This window comes from Procambarus clarkii, chromosome 13 (assembly GCF_040958095.1).
Source record: "Procambarus clarkii isolate CNS0578487 chromosome 13, FALCON_Pclarkii_2.0, whole genome shotgun sequence".
In the NCBI taxonomy this organism is placed as follows: Eukaryota; Metazoa; Arthropoda; class Malacostraca; order Decapoda; family Cambaridae; genus Procambarus; species Procambarus clarkii.
The window spans coordinates 23699874-23720638 of record NC_091162.1 but is presented as its reverse complement, the minus strand read 5'-3'; the positions used below and the strand labels follow the sequence as shown (position 1 = coordinate 23720638).

General features: G+C 46.2%; 1 protein-coding gene across 3 annotated transcripts in view; it reads left to right on the top strand.

Moving 5' to 3' along the window:
* The window catches only part of LOC123757260 (ADP-ribosylation factor-like protein 13B), a 149425-nt gene that overhangs the window by 44823 nt on the left and 83837 nt on the right, over positions 1-20765 (top strand). For all 3 annotated transcript variants that reach the window (XM_045740787.2, XM_045740786.2, XM_045740784.2), the window contains 3 exons: positions 8126-8196; positions 11066-11199; positions 19946-20061. In XM_045740787.2, coding sequence (XP_045596743.2) covers positions 8126-8196; positions 11066-11199; positions 19946-20061 — 321 coding nt within the window. The remainder of the gene's footprint in view (positions 1-8125; positions 8197-11065; positions 11200-19945; positions 20062-20765) is intronic.

Here is a 20765-nt window from a genome sequence, read left to right as displayed (position 1 = left end):
TTGTTTCGTGATTGTTGATACGCTTTTTGCCACTTTAGCACTCATAAAGTCCTTTTTCTTGGCAAGTATAGTGCATATGGTTGACATGGATTTGTTGTACTGCCGAGCTAGTTCAACAACACGAGTTCCATTTTCATGCTTACGAACGATCTCTTGTTTTTCCTCTATTGTCATTCTCACATGCGATTTCTTGCCTTGAATCTTACCACTGGCTTTCTTGGGACCCATGGCGAGATATATAATAACTTTTATGCTCATATGGCCAAAAATCCGACAAAAAACTTTAAATTTTTGTGAAGACTTCAGGCGAGATAGTCACTGGTCGCGAGGCACTGTTAAACTGAGGCACAATTGCTGTGCCACCACACACTAAGTCGGCCGTACGCATATCAACAAACTCATATCCCGATGCAAAGTTCGTATGCCAATTCAAATTCTGAACAAATTGAGCTCATAAACCGAAAAAGTTCGTAAACAGGGACGTTCGTAACCTGAGGCACCACTGTATATAAATTCCACAAATTACACACTTTTGAATAATATTACAGCAAAAAAACAGAGAAGAAACGAATGAGAAACATAACAATAATTGTGAAAATTTATATTCGCGGCAACTGCCGCCCCACTGGGTGGCGGGGTCGAGTGACCCCAAGCACATCATCACCCGGCGCCCATAATTTGCTCAACTTCTCAGCTCCATCACTGCTAAAGTATGACGCAACCAATATTTTATTTTAGTTTCCTGTGATCATTTTAACAATATAAGAAGAGAAAATAATTTTTTGGAAATAATTTATTTCTGGCGCACCACAGGGGTGTCATATTTTAATGCAGTGCAGCATGGTGGTTAACGGCTGTTCCTGCCCTTGTTGTGTGCGCTGGCCTAGAGTTGTACAGGGTACCAGGGCTGTTTGCTTGTAGGGTACCCTTCCTTAGGTGCTTCATGAGTACTGCACTTGCGTGGTCAGGGTTCTCTTCCCTGGGACATTCGGGAATCACTAGCTTTAGAGGGCTTCCTTGCTTGGGGTTGTCCTCGCCCTTGGGGTAAGCCAGAGGTCTTGGGCTGTCCGTTTTGCCCGAGTTGCGGGGGGTGGGGGGTGGGATACTGCAGCTGGCATAGCCTCCATTTACTATTAAGAGGCGGCCGATGTTTCTCTCTGGCTGCTTGTTTGCTTGTTGTGAGATTTTGTTTTGTTTTTTCTTATGTTTTCATTCTGTAATTTTTGCCTATTGTTGCAAAGGAGGTCTGCTTAGCTCTTTATTAGGCTTCGCCTAGGTTGTGGTGGTGGTCCTCCTCTGTTGCCCCTCAGGGAGTCGTGGTGACCTGACCGGCCACAACCACCACCTGGGACACCTTACCCAGGCGACACAGGTTTTTGAACTGATTTTGGTGGCTTGGCAGGCATGGAGCACGCTGCTTCCCTCTGTGTCTTCACTCCACCAATCAGAGGGGAGCTGGTAGGCCTAGGAGATGCCACTACCAATTACAAATTAATGCTCTGGTCACGTGTGTGCCTGGCTGATGACACGGCCTGCCCGCTGGCTGGTACAGGCTAGGAACCATTGGCTCTGACCACAAACATCCTGCCTACACCTCCCTGTACACATTTTCAAGTTAAAAAGGAAAATATCTGTAACTTTCTACACAGCTGAGCTACGATGCCCATCGTAGTCTCACTGGAAAGGTCTGGAGCTAGGCTTCCCACAAACTCTAAACAAGGACATCTCGGGGAAGAATTGGCGAATTTAGAAAAGAGTGCACGACTGTGCACTGTGTCTGAGTGCACAGTAACGGTGTAAGCACTCCCACAGTCTAGAAAGCTAGCTGGAAAATTCCATCCCCCCTCACAGTGGTTCTTACTCCTGTTTGACCTTGGGTAGGAGGTAGTATTGTCGCTGGCTGGGGCGCGAGGTACTGTGCAGCTGTCTGATATACGCATAGCGACCGGTTCCGTTTCTCTATAAACGTTGTGCTTTTGCAGAGTTTTCTTTTGTTTTGCTTTTCCTGGTGGGGGTCTGCCTGGTGTGGCTGTAGGACCACTTGTATGATTTTGGTGGCCCTCCGCTAGGTCCCCATGCTTGCACACATTGCAGGGGTTCAGCTTTTAGTTTGTTTGCTTGGTAGCTCCAGGATAACCAGTCAGCAGTTCCCTGCCTGGGCTTCCCTTAGCAGTCAGTCTAAGGGGTCCTGGGAATCCCCATTGGGGCTCACTGGTCCGATGGAAATCCCCATTGGGGCTCACTGGTCCGATGGAAGAGACCTCCGAGTCCCTACCTCGCTTCGTGCGAGTTTGAAGGTTGTTCTGTCCCCTTGTCTCAGGGTGACACTCACAGTCTTTGCCTCCGCCATGCTGCCTGTTGGGTCAATGACACATTTGACCCAGAGTCCAGCGAGTGGTGTTACTTGCTTGTACTCCAATTCACCCAGTCCACTGATGTTGATATTCGGGTGTAGGCAGCTTCAGCGTTGCATGTACGGTTTAGGTTGCTGTAGTAAGCTAGGTTGGTTGCCATTCTAGATGCCCCATGATACACTGTCCCTGGATGTTGTCGCGTCTCGAGTACTGCTCAGTACTCACTTTCCCCTTCAGAGCAGGAGAGATTGCTGAAATAGAGGGAATACAGAGAACATATATGGCACTCATAGACGCGATAAAGCACCTAAATTATTGGGATCGTCTCAAAGCTCTCCAAATGTACTCACTAGAAAAGAGATGAGAGAGATACCAAATAATATACACATGGAAAATACTGGAAGGCCAGGTCCCTAATCTACACAGTAAAATAACAATGTACTGGAGTGAACGATATGGAAGAAAATGCATAATAGAACCAGTAAAGAGCAGAGGTGCCATAGGTACAATCAGAGAACACTGTATAAACATCAGAGGTCCGCGGCTGTTCAACGTCCTACCAGCGACTATAAGAAATATTGCCGGAACAACCGTGGACATCTTCAAGAGAAAACTAGACTGTTTTCTAAAAGAAGTTCCAGACGAACCGGACTGTGGTGGGTATGTGGGTCTGCGGGCCGCTCCAAGCAACAGTCTGGTGGACTAAACTCTCACAAGTCAAGCCTGGCCTCGGGCTGGGCTTGGAGAGTAGAAGAACTCCCAGAACCCCATTAAGCAAGTATCGAGCCCCGCAGCTGCCCTGTTTTGGTTATAGAGACCCGGACTTGGGGGTGTTAGTTGTCTCGACATTGGTTTCCTTCGTGCCTGTTTGTCCTTTCTCTGCTGTGGTTTATCATGTTCCCCCCCCCTCCCCCATGCTCTCGGCTTCCAAACACCTGAGGGTTTCAGAGTCGGGGCAGAGTTTTCTTGGTGTTGATACTCGGGCGGCTTCTGGGACTGTTCCTTCCGGTTTGGCGGTGGAGGCATTCGAGTTTGTTTTACCTGCCGGGGCTTTTGGGTCATGCCAGCGGGCCCCCTTCATCCCTGCTTTTCCGGTGGGGTTCCCAACTCTCAGGTGGGTTTCCTGCCTGTTTCTAGTTCCGAAATGGGACTGTGCTGACCTGCGGTTCATTCTGGAATTGTCCCATCTGAACTCCCTGGATCCCTTCTTTCGGATGACAACTCTGTCCCAGGTCCGGATGCTTTTGGAGCCTGGCGCTTGGATGGTGTTCCTGGACCTCCGAGATGCATATTGGCATGTCCTGATTCATCTGGGGTTCAGGGACTGGCTTGGTTTTGTTGTGGGGTGACAGGCTTGCCATTTTTGTTGCCTTTCAGCTTAAATCTGGCACCTCGTGGGTTCACATGCCTTACTCGGGTCGTGGTGACCCATTTGCGTCTGTTGGGCATTCGGGTTCTGGCTTACCTCGAGAACTGGCTGGTCTGGGCTCCCAGCCAGTTCGTGTGTCTGCTCGCCAGGGATTTGGTTCTTTCCCAGCTCGCCAGGTTCGGGTTCTTGATGAACTGGAGGAAGTCCCATTTGGTCTCAGGTTTGAACTTAGCTGGGTCTTGTGTGGGATGCTTGGACTGCTTCCTTGTCTCTCCCGCTCGTGGCATTGCTGCGGCTGTGGAGAGGGCACAACCACCTTCGGCTGTTTTTGGAGGGCACCCGGGTCACGTGTCGGTTGTTTGAGTATCTGTGTGGGAGTCTGAACTTCTCCGTGCTGGTCTACCTGTCGGGTTGGATCTGTGGTTTTGTGACCAGTGCTCACCAGACCGGCCAGGGTTGGTGGGGTCTGTCCTTCCGTCGGTCTCACAGCATGGCGCGAGAGATCATGGCGGTGTGGCATTCGCTTCAGTAGGTTCGAGTCGCTTGCAGATCGTTGATCCGACTCCTTTCGGACTGCACCCCTGTGGTTCATTGTCTGAACTGTGGGGGTTCAATGCGGTCCTTGGCTCTTTGGGGTTGGTCACTTCGGGTGACTCGTCTGCTGAGTTCTCGGGGTTTGGCTCACCTGGCGGTTTATGTCCAGAGAGTGTCCAACATACTGGTGGATGGCCAGTCCCATTGCATTCCCCTGTCCACGAAATGGACGGTCGATGCTGACTTGTTCCATTGGCTCTGCAGGACGTTCGGGCGCCCGGATGTGGACCTCTTCATGTCAACTTGGTCGAGGCCTCTTCCGGTATATGTGGCGCCCTTCCCTGATTGTGAGGCCAGGGGGGTCGCTGCCTTTCAGCTGGACTGTTCAAGGTGGGGTTTCCTGTACCTCTTCCCACCGGTTCAGTTGTTGCTCCAAGTCCTGGCTCGCTTGGAGACTTACCAGGGGATGGTAGTCCTGTTGGTCCCTTGGGATCTGGCTCACCCCTAGTTTCAGGCGCTGCTTGCTCGGTGCCCAAACCCGAGGGTCTTCCCATAGTTCCACCTCTTTCAGCAGATTGGTCCAGTCCAGTACGTGGCTGGTTCAATGTTCTCCTCCACTGACCAGATATGGGTTTATCACCACTTGTATGGTGATCAGGTGACTTCGTTGATGGTGTCCCACCTTTGAGTTTCGTCTCGGCGACAGTATGCAATTTCCTGGTGGTCCTTCCGGCACTTTTTGGTCTTTTTGTAGGTTGTCTTTGGTTTTTGATCAGGTTGTCTTGTCCTTTCTCTCTTGGTTGTTTCAAGACCATCATTTTATGCCAAATACTGTCTCCTCGTATCATGCAGTGCTAGCGGACGGCAGTGCACAGTGCACTGCACTGCAGGGCACAGTGCACTGCACTGCAGTGCAGTGCAGTGCAGTGCAGTGCTAGCTAGTGCTATCGTGCAGTCCTGCTTGCATTCGGGGTGGATGTTACTTATACTCTGTTTCGCAAGCTGTCTTGTGCATTGTTTAACCTCCGGCCTGCTCATGTGCCACCTGAGCTGTCCTGGTCATTGGACTGGGTGCTCTCTTTTCTCTCCTTGGTTTGTTGTGGTCCCTTCAGTACAGGATTGTTTTGCTAGGGCTCTTTTCTTGTTGGCATTGGCCTCTGGGGGTCGGGTTGGGGAGCTTTATGTTCTCCTCTGGTGCATGAGTTTTTGCTCTTACGGTCCTTGTGGTAGGTTTATTCATTTGCAGCCATCTCCTTCTTTTCTGGTGAAGAACGAGACGGCCTCTTTCTGGAGGGGTCCTTGGGTTGTTGATGCTTGGTTAGTTCGGCTGGGGGTGCATCATGTATTGTGTCCGGATATGACTTTTCGCTATTATTTGTGCGCCACGGACTCGGTGGCTGGGGACATGCTTTGGGTTGACTCGATTTCCCTTCTTCCTCGTTCCAGGGCTTGGGGTCTCCCAAGTCGTCCGCAGGGTTATTCAGTCCAGTCAGTCTGCTGTGTATCCTTGTGCCCATGACTTTTGCAAATTTGCTGCTTTAGCTGCTGTTTTGGGTAATATATCTTGGGTCTGACATTCAGGCGCAGGGATTTTGTAGGACGAACAGGGTCCTGGCCGCCCGTTACCTTTTTAATGTTCCTGGCCCTAGTTGGGCGTGTGTCACTTTGGGTTGCAGGTTGCAGCCAGTTGTCTCGACTTCGAGTTGAGGCCACCTCCCGGGTAAGTCCCTCTTTTACTTGTCTGTGGTTAGGTAGCTCTGGGGAGCTGGAGGGATTCACCACAGAAAATCAGCATTGAATGTAATGAAATGCCATTTTCTGGGTGAGTCCCAGAGGCTCCCCAGCAACCCACCCTCCCTCCCTCCAGTCGACGGTTTTTCGCGTTTTGACATTCAGCCTCTGAATGGAGGGTGCATAGCCGGTGCAGGGTGTGGGGCTTCCCCTTTCTCCTCCCAGGGAGGGAAAAGCTGCGCAGACAGGTGGTGCGGTGGCGGGTGTAACGTCATGCTGTTTTCAGATTGGGGAGTGTTGCTTAGCAGTTTGGTTTTCGGTAGCAATGTCTCATCAGTTGAGGTCTATTTTAGGATGCCTACCTTTCTGGGGACCTAACTCGGTAGAGGGCAGACATGGAATGCTTCCAACCACATGGGGGTTTCTATAGGCCATTGCTCCTCGTTCCTCATCTGAGGGGGCCAGGTTCTGACTCGTGGTCCCTGTTAGGCTAGAACTCCATTCAAATTGACTGATGCCACAGTCAATACATACATATTAGCCCGGTATAGTGTTATAGCTCCTTGGAGCCTCTGGGACTCGCCCAGAAAATGGTGTTTCATTACATTCAACACTGGTTTTATATTGGTTTTGATATATTATTTGTGTCGATGAAGCAGGCTTCAGCTGCCTTCTGCCAGCACTGTGGTCCTCTCATGATAATTTGCACCTGCATCTCTTGTGCACACCTTCTATCATAGAATTTTGTCAGTTATGTTAGTCACCTAAGTTAACCTGAGATCCACTAACACTAGTGGCCTCCATGAGGAAAGGAAGCCGGTGGCTTGTCGACAGTTTGCCTTGATGATCTTTTTCAGCTGTACCTTTAAAGTTAAGAGAGTTTTGGCATTTACAGCTTCAGCAGGTAAGCAGTTCTATGGGTTAATAACCCTGTGGGTGAAAAAGCATCTCCTGTTCTCATTTCTACATTGTGGTTTGTTGAGTTTGTAACTGTTACTCCTTATTTGTGTGACATCTGACTGTTTAAAAAAAATTTCTGGATAACCATCCTCCAAATTTTCAGTATTTTAAAGGTTTCAATAAGATCTGCCCTGTCATGCCTGATTTGCAGTGTTCGCCCTGTAGCCCTCAACCGTTCCTGATATGTTAGTTGACTTAGCTCTGGAGTGATTTTTGTCACCCAGTGTTGCACTTTCTCCAGAGCAGCTATATTCTTCTGAAGACGAGGTCTCCATACTTGGATACCGTAATCTAAATGAGGGCGCACCAGCAATTTATACAATTCAGTCACTACCTTCTTTTCCTTGAAGTCAAAAGTACACTTGATTATTCCAAGTGTTTGGTTAGCTTTTCTGCCTGCTGTGCAACTTCATTGAGTGGGGGATTTTGACTCCAAGATCCTTTTCTTCATCAGTCTTCTGTAGTGTAATGTTATTGATTTGGTTAATTGATTCCATTGAAGCACTTTGTGGTTGCCACTTTCATATACAGAACAATTTTTGTATTAATGAAGTGACTGTCTATCCCTGTTTGGAAGAGACAACCAGGGTGGTGAAGAACTTCTCTCTAGATGCATAAAACTATTTTTAAATTATAATGGCTGAGAAATTGTATGAAATATCTTTAAAATTATTCCTTCTCAGCCATGTTTTAATCATTACCTGCATGCTAAATCTTTGACTGCTTATGTTTAAGTAAACTTTTTATAATTATTTTGTTCTGTTATCTTCTAAGAAGGATATTATTTTGTAAGCCTGGTATTCTCTTAACTTAGTGTTGAGGTTCTTAATCTGGCTACAATGTGTAAGAGCCTAACAATGCCAGTATTGATAAATAGGCATCAGTTTGCATGACTGCAACTAGCTAATAATAATGTCTAGCATGTTAAGACCTATGCTAAATTTGCTTACCTTAATTATTTACAGAATAAGTAAATGATAAATTTTGTCCTCATTAATTTAATGATACCATATATATTTGAACATAAAGTATTTGCATTTGTATGTTATCTTGAAACTTTTTTGTGAGATTAAATAGAGGTATTTAAAAAGCAGGGTGTATATAAATACAATAAGTATTTTGATTATGAAGACAGTAACAATAGTGGGCGTGTAGTTATGTGACCCACTTTCCTCAGGCCTGTCACGTTGCTGCTCGTGGGGCTAGATAATGCTGGGAAAACTACCGCTGCCAAGAGTATTGTGGGAGGTAAGTACCATTTTCATTATATCAAGAAAAACCTGCTCATAATATATGTACATATAATAGAATTAAACGTTTTGTGTGTATTTGTCACCAAGAGTAAAATTGGAAGAAAATGCAGAATAGAACCAGTGAAGAGCAGGGGTGCCATAGGTACAATCAGAGAGCACTATAAACATCAGAGGTCCACGGTTGTTCAACATCCTCCCAGCGAGCATAAGAAATATTGCCGGAACAACCGTGGACATCTTCAAGAGAAAATAGATAATTTTCTCCAAGGAGTGCCGGACCAACCGGGCTGTGGTGGATATGTGGGCCTGCGAGCCGCTACAAACAACAACCTAGTGGACCAAACTCTCACAAGTCAAGCTTGGCCTCGGGCCGGGCTTGGGGAGTAGAAGAACTCTCAGAACCCCATCAACCAGGTAAACCAGGTATCAACCAGGAGTGCTGTAGAGAAGACCCAAGGAAATAAATCAAGCATAAATTTGGACTCCGCTTTTTTATCCCTAGTGGTGGGCATGGATGCCAGCTCTGCCCCGAGGCATTGGGGAAGTTGGATGAGGTCCCTTTGATTTCTTTGGAACCCAAGTGGGTTCTTCTTTTCGAATGAAAGCCTTTTGCTATGGGGGAGGGGTGTTCGTTTCCCCCATCTTTGTTTGATTTTGATTGGAATGCAGCTTCTCCAGAATATATTTCCATGTGCTGGAACTGTTCTTCTGTAAGTTTCACTTTTCTTGAGTTCCTCCAGTGGAGGAAGTGTTCCTCCAGTGGAGGAAGTGTTCCTCCAGTGGATCCTTGAGTGGAGCCGGTCGGCCGAGCGGACAGCACGCGGGACTTGTGATCCTGTGGTCTTGGGTTCGATCCCAGGCGCCGGCGAGAAACAATGGGCAGAGTTTCACCCAATGCCCCTGTTACCTAGCAGTAAAATAGGTACCTGGGTGTTAGTCAGCTGTCACGGGCTGCTTCCTGGGGGTGGAGGCCTGGTCGAGGACCGGGCCGCGGGGACACTAAAAAAGCCCCGAAATCATCTCAAGATAACCTCAAGAAGATAACCTCCATTGGTAGCTCATTAGGATCCATTCTACACCTCCAGAGTGACCGGAGTATGCCTCTTTGATGGTAATTGCCTCTTTTGTGTTTGTGTTTTCTTTCACCGTTTGGTTGCGTTATGGCCAGGAAGACCAGGTAGGGTTGAGTGGCACATAATGAAGACCCTGGTGCAGAGTCAAGCTCTGTGCCTCACAATAAAGGATCTGAACCAAAGACACCCCCCCCTCCCTCTCCAAAAAAGAAGATGACCTGGATCCCTTGGGGCTATCCTTGGAGAAGGCTAAACTACACACACAACGAACACAGCCCTGCCACCAAAACCCACAACTGTTCCATAACTCCTGGTGTTTATGCATCAGCGCGAACACTAGCTACTCCAACCCCAAAACCCATAATGAAACGGATGACTCTGGGGCAACCACATGAACACCAAGCCCCCACACAGAAATGGGCAAATGTACCCTAAGTAGCTGCTGCCCATGGAGCCTTGCCACTAAAAGAGAAAAGAAACATAAACCATAAGGACATAGGCTTCAACTAAAATGGCAGACAAGCAAACCTCAATGTTGCAGGCTACACCATAGAGGTTAAGTCCCAACAGGCAGCAGAAGAAGACAGTAAAACTGACAATTGGTTTGTAACAAAACTGATGGACAACCCTCAAACAAGCAAGTAGCGAGTACAGGCTTGATGGGTTGAATCATAATGTTTCACATGAGAGGCTCATGTGGGAATTGCCAGGGACTAAAGGGAAGAACCAAACAGGACACCCAGGTGATGCTCTCCAGAAGAACTGTAGCACTGAATACAGTCTCGAGATAAACACAATATGAGGGGCATCAGCAGCATGCATTATGAAAAAGCTCATGAACCCCAGTGCACCCCATAACAATAAACCCAAAATGACCCCATCCACAGGGTCTCAAAGAGGAGTCAGAGAGAGACTGGGGCTACCCATGACAAGGCATTCTACACAGTAGCCTGGCCTCTCAGGGGCAAACTCCAGAACTCACCTGAGAAATCACTCTATGAGAGCAGGGGCAGTGCTAAATGAGCACCTAGGGAAGGGCTACCTTAAACACACGCAGCTCGAATTGAAGATTAGACAAAGTCCAGGTAACAAGTGAGGCTTGAAATGCATAGTCTTGAAGCCAATATCAAAGTTGGAAAGTATATCAAAGTAAATGGCCCCCCTCAGGACAATGGCCTACACTTATCTTGAAAGAAGTGGGGTTCACTACAACTTAGGAAGTCACTGATGTCTATAGTTACAGACATCAGTGACTGGACTGAAACAATATGGTGCAGAAGCCCATATTGTTCCTGGGGTGCTGCCACCTGTTGGTGGCCAGTTGTAACTATGGGGTTTGAGGGTGATTTTGAATAAATCATTTGTGGTCATTTGACTATTTTAGTGCTTTGTTTCCTATAAATCTTGCAGTTGTCTGTATTACTTTGCTTACTTTCTGGCTGTTTTCTTAGCGAGGGTGATAACTACAATCACCTTCTCCCTGTGCCTCTTGTTTTTTTCTTCCCTGCTGTAATATGGGGACGGTGAGTATTTCTTGCAGCTATGATCATTTTGTTAGTTTTTCTTAGGAATTATTAATTTTTTTAAGTACCTGTAGTTCCTTGTTTTTTATACACATTAATTTTGAGTTAAATTTGTGAGCTTTAATTATGAAACAGGGGTTTGAAATGTTGAATAACATATATGGTATAGATAACTGCACTGATGTTTCTCTTCATATAAAATAATACATGTACAGTATTTCTCTTTCAACATTTTCTTTACTTTTTTTTTTTTTTTTAACTTTTTCAGATCCAGTTGAGGATGTGGCTCCAACTGTGGGGTTTGCTCCCGAGAATCTGGAGTACAGAGGCTGTGAGATTACTATCTATGACTTAGGAGGTGGAAACAAAATCCGACCTGTATGGGCTAAATATTTCTCAGAGGTAATGTTATAAGATTGTTGCAAAAAGTAAATACTTAGATAGCTTCTCATTACTAAGTTACATTAGTCGTAGGCATCCTGTTGGCCTACTGGGGACCAGTGCCAGAATCTAGCTCCCTCACAGAGGCAGAGAGAGTAGGGTAATTTTAGTCACCCCCTCACTGGGAAAGCAACCAGAAATAATCAAAATAATACAACTGCATGGGTTGTACTTGTAAGTTATGAAGAATTATTAACCCTTAAAGGGCGCAATGCATATATAGCTGGATTGAGTAATTATTGTGGCAAACGCACCACAAATATGTATGGTTGGGAGTACCACGCAAGATTTAAACGGCCCGCCGGTTAGACCCATACGCTGCCCAGGGGCGCTAGTAAACAGACGCCATCTTGGAAAAAAATCCAGTGTAGGCCACCATTGTGGGAAGCCCTTAGTTACCATCTAGACACCATGACGAGAGCATCATGCTCTGGCTCATGACAGCGGTCAGCGAACCGCTTCACCTAGTCATTAACTGAGGATGAAATTCATACTGAATTATTTCCTGATGGTGAGGAAACTGATATCGATGACTCTTGACATCGATAAAGAATATACACAGGACTCTGATGGGAGTGAAACAGAAAGTGAAAATTATATGGTGCCTGCCCCGAGGGTGAGGCCTACACCCTCACCACTGCCTCCTTGCCCTCACTCTACACCAGTTTGTTCCATTCCACACAGTTGATGTGGTTATGTGCAGTATGAGGATGTTTTGGGCGGCGAGTCTGTGGAAGGTGAATCTTTTTCTGATTTTAATAATGTTGAATCAGAAAATAGTATTACCATGCCTGTCGCTTGAGCCAGTGGTGAGCGTTATGTTACCAAGCAGTGTTTTGTCGTGTCAGCGACTCGTCCAGCCAAACTCTGCCGTATGGCACCACATGGAGACAATGAGGAACAAACCCCATCATGTTCCTGTGATTTTACCACATCTTCAGTTTGCACCCATACTGTGCATAGATGGGCTTCAGCTCCTGGTCCACAGTGTGCAACGATTCCTCGCCTTAGTACCGCTGTTGCATTTCGCAAGACACCAGGTGTACTTGTGTGGAGTGATGATGCAGATTTTGTTCTGCAAATTCCTGCCTTTGACAATAAAGATGTTGGGATTTCAGGCCTTTTCCCTAATACTGGTTAGGAAATGTGTGAAATGGACTTTAACCCTTAACATGCTCGGGGTTTAATATCCTGTCATCCCCACAGGCGCATGTCATTTTGAAAAAAAAAAAAATTATTTTTTCTTTCTAACCTGTTAATTTGTGTTCACTGATCACGGGAAAAATAATAAAAAAATCGTAAGTGGCATATATTGCCCGCTATAGGGCGGGGAAGTCTGGCAAATTATAGGCGCTGACTCAGCGTGCGTCCCAGGCGGTCTGTTGCTCGCAAGCTGTCAGGCCAGAGTTGCCACAAAGAGATAATTACCGAATTATTTCAATGTCTCTGATTGATTTTTCATACTTTTTTTGCTGTAATATTATTCAATAGTGTAGTTTGATATATTTATATAATAAAATGAGTGAATCGTTGGTGTACTCAAAAATGTGGTGTGCATATTGTTGATTCAATTATGTTCATCAATCAGTGAACAAATACTTTGTCGGTTATTACACTATAAGCACAGGTTATATATAAGTATTTGCATGTTTTGTTCACTATAACGAACCACTAAGTAGCTATTATGAGTCAAAAAGTAATGAGGAGTGACCGCCGTGTACCAGCCAGCCACTCCCGCCCTCCCTCCAGTCATCTGACTCACCCACATTCTCCTCCCACAATAATTTTTTTGCTATAATTCACTATATACAGACGTTATATATAAATATCTACATGTTTTGTTCACCATAACTGTACATCTAAGCTTGTATGGTGAGTAAAGGCACAGAGATGTGGCTACTCACACAGTCAGCTGATCGGCGGCCGCCCTCAAGGCCAGACGCACTAATATTTGTCCTCCAACAATACTGTGTGGTGTTATTATGCTATATACACACATTATATATAAATATCTACCTGTTTTATTCATCATACTTGTACAAATAAACTGGTATGGTGCCCAAAGACCATCGTGGTAACCAGTAAACAACACCGTCGTCTGCACGGTGGCGTCGTGCAGACGACGCCACCGCCCTCACCAAAATGGCGGCTCCAAACCTTCTCTTGCTGTTTATACCCTCTATACGCACGTTATATATAAGTATCTACATTTGTGTTCACCATAGCGAACCACTAAGCTGGTATGGTGAGTGCAGTCAATAAAAGGTGGCCACACACAGTCAAAAGACATCGCCACCACCCTCCCTCCAACAGCATTACACCTCCTTCCATGGCGCACAGCGCTAAATATCACCACAATCCTGCTATTATCAGAACCCTGGTCAGTTTTATCACAGTCAGGGGTCTTCTGTAATAATATCATCGCTACATAATAGCATGAACAAGTATAATTTGGCATTTTTAGGCGATGCTGTGGTCACAAGCTGAACAGCAGTGCTGTTAGCTCATGCTGCGTGCGTCAGGCTTGGTTGCTCACTCAATACTGAGGCCAATAACACCCGGGAGTTTGGCCCACGATTTTTTTTTTAAATGGCATCTGTTTACAAGAGCCCTGATGAAGGTGTGGTGAACCCCGTGTATCCGCGGGCTGTTTAAATCTTGCGTAGTACTCCAACACATCATATGACGCGATGCGCAGTTGACTGGAACAACGTCCAGCACGTCATATGACGTGATGCGCACTTTAAGGGTTAATGTGGGGAGCCCCTACGGCTCCCTGGAGCTTATTGGGCTAATGTGTTTTATATTAGATCGAGACATGAGCTATGGAGTTGGAACCTACCAGGGACCACGTGCCAGAACCTGGCCCCTTCAGAGAGGTTTCAGGGAGCAATGGTCCTGGAAAAAACCCGTGTGGTTGGGGTTTTCCTTATCTGCCATCGACCAGGGTTAGGCACCCAGAAAGGTAGGCATAACAAAACAAACCCCACATGGTAAGAAACTAACAACAAAAACTGAACAGAGAGGTAGAACTCCCTTCAATCCCAAGTAAACAAGCAAATGTTACACTCTACTGCAGTGCCGCTCGTCCACGCAGTCCTCCTCTCCCTAAGAGGGGAAAGGCGGGGGCCGGACCTCGCTGCGCCGGCTGCATAGCATTCCAGTTCATAAACTAATGTCAACTGGGACAGGCGCTTCTCTGGCCTCGGTTTCATAGGCGGTGTTTGCCTCCGTGGTGCTCACTGCTATGTTATTGTATTGTGTGGTGGCTAGGTGTTCCTTTTCAGTACCGGGGCTGCATGCACTTAGGGGCTTCCTTCCCTAAACGCCCTGTGAGTACTGCCCCTGCGTGTCAGGGTTATCTTCCCTGGGGCACTTGGGACCCATTCCCATAGGGGCTCTTGCTGCTCGGCAATTGCCTCACCCTTGGGGCCAGCTGGGGCTTGGGGGCCCTTGTTTGGTCTTGGGTAGGGACTGGTATTGTGCTGGTTGGGGCGTCAAGGTGTTGCGCGGCCTGCCACCTACGCGGCGACCAGGTCCTGTTGCCTCTGGAGACGGTATATTTCTGCTGGGTTTTTCTTTTCTTTTTGTTTTTATTTGCCTGGTGGGGGTCTGCCTAGTGCCCCTCTGCCCTGGGGCCTATGTTGCGGGTTCCTGGGGGTGTGGGGGGTGCCCACTAGCAGTTCTGGGGCTGTTTGCCCCTGCCTGGGTTTTTCTGCTTTCTGGGCGGGGTTTTTCGTCCCTCTCATTTCCTTACTTCCCACATTTGCTGGGGTGTTTTCTGATATCTTGCGTCGGTCGCGCCTCCTTTTGTTACGGTGGCCATTTTCTTTCTGCGGTTGATTCCCCGCCTGGCCACCAAGGCGGTGCTGTGGCTTGTTTACCTGTGCCTGAGTGTGTGAACTCGCGTTTTGTGGGAGTTTTTCACCTCCTTCAGGGGGTTTTATCCTCCTGTTGCCGTTTTTTGCTTTTTCTAAGGCGTTCTGCCCTTCTGTTCCTCTGAGAATGCTTAGGTGTTGGTTTTTACCCCGGTCTTGCAATTTCTGTCTGTTTGGACCTGGGCCCTGGGGTTTGGGCCCTGTCCCTGTCAGTTATGCTTGCTCCCACACCTTGTGTCCCTCGGTTTTTGGTCCGTTTTGGCCGTTTCACTGAGGGTTCTGTCTGAGTGCTGTGATTTGCCCTTGCTATGGTGTATTTCTGCCAGCAAATGTGGTGGTTTTGGCTTCCCCAGGTTCGATTACGGGTTCCTTTGTTTCCACCGGCAAATGTGGTGGTTTGAGCTCCTTCAGGCTCGATTCCAGGTTCCTTTGTTTCTGCCGGCAAATGCGGTGGTTTGGGCTCCCCCAGGTTCGATTCTGGATTCCTTTGGGTTCTTTGGCTTCGTTCTGGAGGTTTCTTCCTCTTGGGCCCCCTTTGCGGGTTCTGGAGGCCTTTGGTTACCTCGTGTGTGACCCGGTTCTGCCTTCTGGGGTCTTCCTGGCTTGCAGACTGCTCTTTTTGGGTCTTAGCATGTGTTGTGGTCATGCCGGGGCCTTGATTTTTGTTGTCAAGGTGGGCCTTTTTTGTGCGGCTTTTGTGCTCTCTCGGTGCCTTTTTGGGGCCTGGCGTGGTGCTCTGCCCACCGTTCGGCTGCTTGTTATTCTTTTCTTTCTTTACTTTTATTTTCATTTGTTAATTATTTTCTTTTGGAAGAGGCTCCAATCCCTTCGCTGTTGACGGGACGATGGGGGAGCGGCTTGCTCTGTTGGCTCGCGCTTGGTTCCACAGTTTGTGGGTGTTTTTTAGTTGTCTTTCGGCCTCTGGTAGCGTTGGGCGGCACCTTCTCCTTAGGTGGGTTCGGGGCTGGTGGGGCGATCTTTCCCCTGCGCTTTGTCATATCATCTTGGAGTGGGTGCGCTTGGACATGGTCGATTCTCCCCCTTCCTCCCGAGTTTCCCGCCGGTTCCATTGCCAACACGGGACTTTGCGGATCTGAGGTTCTTCTGGACTTATTCTGTCTGTGCCCAGGATTCTTTGCCACTTTTTAGTTGACTGATGTCTCCCCTGTCTGGTTTCTGTTGCGGCCGGGTGTCTGGATGGTGTCCCTGGACCTCCAGGACGCTTCTTGGCACGTTCCTATCCTCCAGGGTTCAGGGACTGGCACAGTTAACCCTTGTATGGCGCCTGGCTATTTAGCATGTGTTACCCACAGGCGCATACCAAAAAAAAAAAAAAAATATATATATATTTTTTCTTCTAAACCTGTTAATTTGTGTTCACTGATCATGGGACAAATAATAAAAAATCGTAAGTGTCATATATTGCCTGCTATAGGGTTGGGAAGTCTGGCAAAAAACAGGCGCTGACTCAGCGTGCTGCCCAGATGGTCTGTTGCTCGCCAGCTGTCAGGCAGGAGTGGCCACAAAGAGATAATTACCTAATTAGTTCAATGTGTCTGATTGATTTTTCGTAGTTTTTTTGCTGTAATATTATTCAATAGTGAGTAGTGTGATATATTTATATAATAAAATGAGTGAATCATCGCTGTACTCAAAAATATGGTGTGCATATTGCTGATTCAATTATGTTCATCAAACAGTGAACAAATACTTTGTCGGTTATTACACTATATACACAGGTTATATATAAGTATCTGCATGTTTTGTTCACCATAACGAACCACTAAGTTGCTATTATGAGTCAAAAAGTAACGAGGAGTGACCGCCACACACCAGCCAGCCACTTGCTGCCACTCACTCCCTCAACACCTCACTAGCCCACATTCTCCTCCCACCATACTGTTTTTGCTTTTATTCACTATATACAGACGTTATATATAAGTATCTACATTCGTGTTCACCATAACGAACCACTAAGTTGGTATGCTGAGTGGCAGTGGCAGCCCGCCACTGGCTGCCACTCCCTCACTCACCTCACCTGACTTGCCACCATTCTCCTCCCACCATACTGTTTTTGCTTTCATATACAGACGTTATATATAAGTATTTACATGTTTTGTTCACCATAACTGTACATCTAAGCTTGTATGGTGAGTAAAGACACAAAGACGTAGCTACTCACTGTCAGCTGGTGGCGGCCGCCCTCAAGGCCAGACGCACTAATATTTCTCCTCCAACAATACTGTTTGTGGTTTTATTACGCTATATACACATATTTTATATAAGTATCTATCTGTTTTATTCACCATACTTGTACAAGTAAACTGGTATGGTGCCCAAAGACCATAGTGGCCACCAGTAAACAACATGATAAGTCGTGCAGACGACGCACCTCTCTCACCAAAATGGTGGCTCCCATCCTACTCCTCTTGCTGTTATTACACACTATACACACGTTATATATAAGTATCTACATTTGTGTTCACCATAGCGAACCACTAAGCTGGTATGGTGAGTGCAGTCAATAAAAGGTGGCCACACACAGTCAGAAGACAATGCCACCACCCTCCCTCCCACAGCATTACTCCTCCCTCCATGGAGTACAGCGCTAAATATCACTACAATTCTGCTCTTATCAGAACCCTGGTCAGTTTTATCAGTCAGGGGTCTTCTGTAATAATATCATCGCTAATTATAGTAAGAACATGTATATAATGGCATTTTTAGACGATGCTGTGGTCACAAGCTGAACAGCAGTGCTGTGAGCTCATGCTGCATGCGTCAGGCTTGGTAACTCACTTGATACTGAGGCCCCTCACACCTGGGAATTTGGCCCACGTTTTTTTTTTTAAATGGCGTCTGTTTACAAGAGCCCTGATGTAGGTGTGGTGAACCCTGTGTATCCGGGGGCGGTTTAAATCTTGCGCGGTACTCCAAAACACCATATGATGCCGAGCGCAAGTTACTGCAAGTCATTCAACGCATTATATGATGTCTTGCTCAACTAAAGGGTTAATGCTGGGGCTTCAGGCTTGCCGCTTTTGTTGCCTTCCCTAGTTTGCTTCTGGCACCTTGCGCATTTATGCATCTTACCCGGGTCATGGTGACCTGTCTGCGTTTGATCGGGATTCAGGTTCTGGCCAACCTCGACGGCTGGCTGGTGTGGGGCTCCCAGTTGGTCCGCTTGTCTGCTTACCAGGGGGTGTGGTTCTTCCCAGCTCACTGGGTTCGGGTTCCTGGTGACCTGGAGGAAGTCCCATCTGGTTACGTTCCGGGTTCGGACCCAGCTGGGTTTTGTTTGGGACTCTCGGACTCTGCCATCAACCCCGGTCGATGGCAGATAAGGAAAACCCCAACCACAAGAGGTTTTTCCAGTGCCATTGCTCCCTGAAACATCTCTGAAGGGGCCAGATTCTGGCGCTTGTCCCTGGTAGGTCTGAACTCCTTAGCTAATGTCCTGGTCTAATATAACATACATTAGCCCGATAAGCTCCAGGGAGCCTCTGGGGCTCACCCGGAAAATGGCGTTTCATTACATTCAACGCTGGTTTTTTTGGGCGCCTAACTCTATGAGGGCCAGACCCGGTCAATGGCAGACAGAATGCTCCCAACCACACGAGGGTTTCTGTAGGCTATTTCTCCTCGTGCCTCTCTGAGGGGTACAGGTTCTGGCTTGTGGTCCTCATTAGGCAAGAACTCCATGCACTTTGACTGATGCCAGAAAGCTAATACAGCAGTAACATATCAGCCTGGATAACTCCGGGGAGCCTCCGGGTCTCACCCAGTAAATGACGTTTCATTACATTCAACGCTGGTTTTTTATTCTTTCTTACAATGCATTTTTGTACTACTTACAATGTATTTTTATACTTTCTCACAATGTACCTGTAAACATTTTTTTTTTTTAACTTTGCTAGAAATTACCTTCTTAAAATTATATTTTAGATTAAGGATCTGCCCGAAACGCTATGCGTGCTAGTGGCTTTGCAAGAATGTAAAACTTCGTCTCTGTACTCTCATTAAAAAATGTACCTTCTTGTATATAAATAAATAAATAAATAAATAAATGTATTCATCATAGATGAATATCTTAGGAAGAAACCACTTTGAAAACTTTCTAATTAACTCATATTTCTTCACAATCAGTAGCACAACATGTTTCTTCTTTATTTTGCTAGTTGATGGCCATTTTGGTACATTCCTGGTGTTTTGATAGAATTTTTTTAAAGTATGTTGTTGAATTTTTGTGATACACTCAAGGCGTGGATGGGAGTTAACAAACTGTGAGTTTAACTCCCATGGGTCACAGTTTGTTAACTCCCATCCACGCCTTGAGTGTATCACAAAAATTCAACAAAATTCTCTCAAAACACCAGGAATGTATCAGAATAGCCATCAACTAGCAAAATAAAGAAGAAACATGTGCTACTGATTGTGAAGAAATGGTAACAATACTGTACCACTTTACGTACTCCTCCATATGGTCAATCCAGCATCTATTGGCCTACAGTGTCTACCTGGCCAAAGACTGGGGAGCTATCCAAAGGGGCATATTCGTCATTTCCAAGTACAATAAATAACTTGGCAAACTATAGGCTGAATACAAGGGATAAATGAAAGAATCATCAGCAAAAGTAGTATCATTGCCTGTAGAGTGTTTTGTTAAATGCAGCTTTGTCAATTATTAGCCCTGGGAGAAGTTCAGTAGATCATAATAATCCTAGTGATGTATGTCTTTGGTAGTGTGCTAATTTAGGTTCTAAGTAGCATAATGATTTCTTCTGTGTTTTACGCTATATCACCTTCCCAATTTGTGTGTTATATTCCAGGTACATGGCGTAATTTTTGTGGTAGACTCGAGTGATGCAGTGAGAGTACGGGAGTGTCGGGATGTTCTATTTAGCTTGCTGGCAGATAAGAAGATATCAGGAAAGCCAGTCCTTGTGTAAGTTTTTAAGATAAATATTGTCAGTGCTGCCTGAAAGGATTAAGAGCGTCAATTAAGAATATTTATGTATGTCAGCTGTGTTTAATTAATTCCAGTAATATGTGAATTTTCCATATAAAGGTGAAGCATAATGGAAGTTATATTAACCTTTTAAGGGCGCAAAACATATATATATATATTTATAAAGTACAACCTCGATTCAACGTACCCTGATTCAACGAATCTCTGGCTAGTTTGCACACTTTTCAGGCCGGATTTACTCACCTGGGTCGACGAACAATGGTTCGCCGAAGTGGGGGATGTTCGGATTTACTTACGATGTCGAGACAGAGTTCACAGACTGGTGGAAAACTTTCCCATTCTATCACAGATTACAATTAATAATTCGCTCATATGAAAAGTTCGATCACACAAGTGGACCTCAGAAGTGGTCCACAAGTGGTCCACAAGCTTACGATGTTGGGACAGAGTTCACAGAGTGGTGGAAAACTTTCCCATTCCATCACAGGTTACAATTAATAATTCCTCCATATGATAAGTTGGATCACACAAGTGGCTCACACATCTGGGTCACACAAGTGGACCACAAGTGGTCCACAAGTGGTCCACAAGCTTACGATGTTGGGACAGAGTTCACAGAGTGGTGGAAAACTGTCTCAGTCTATCTACAAATAATAATTCCTTCATAAGACAAGTTGGAT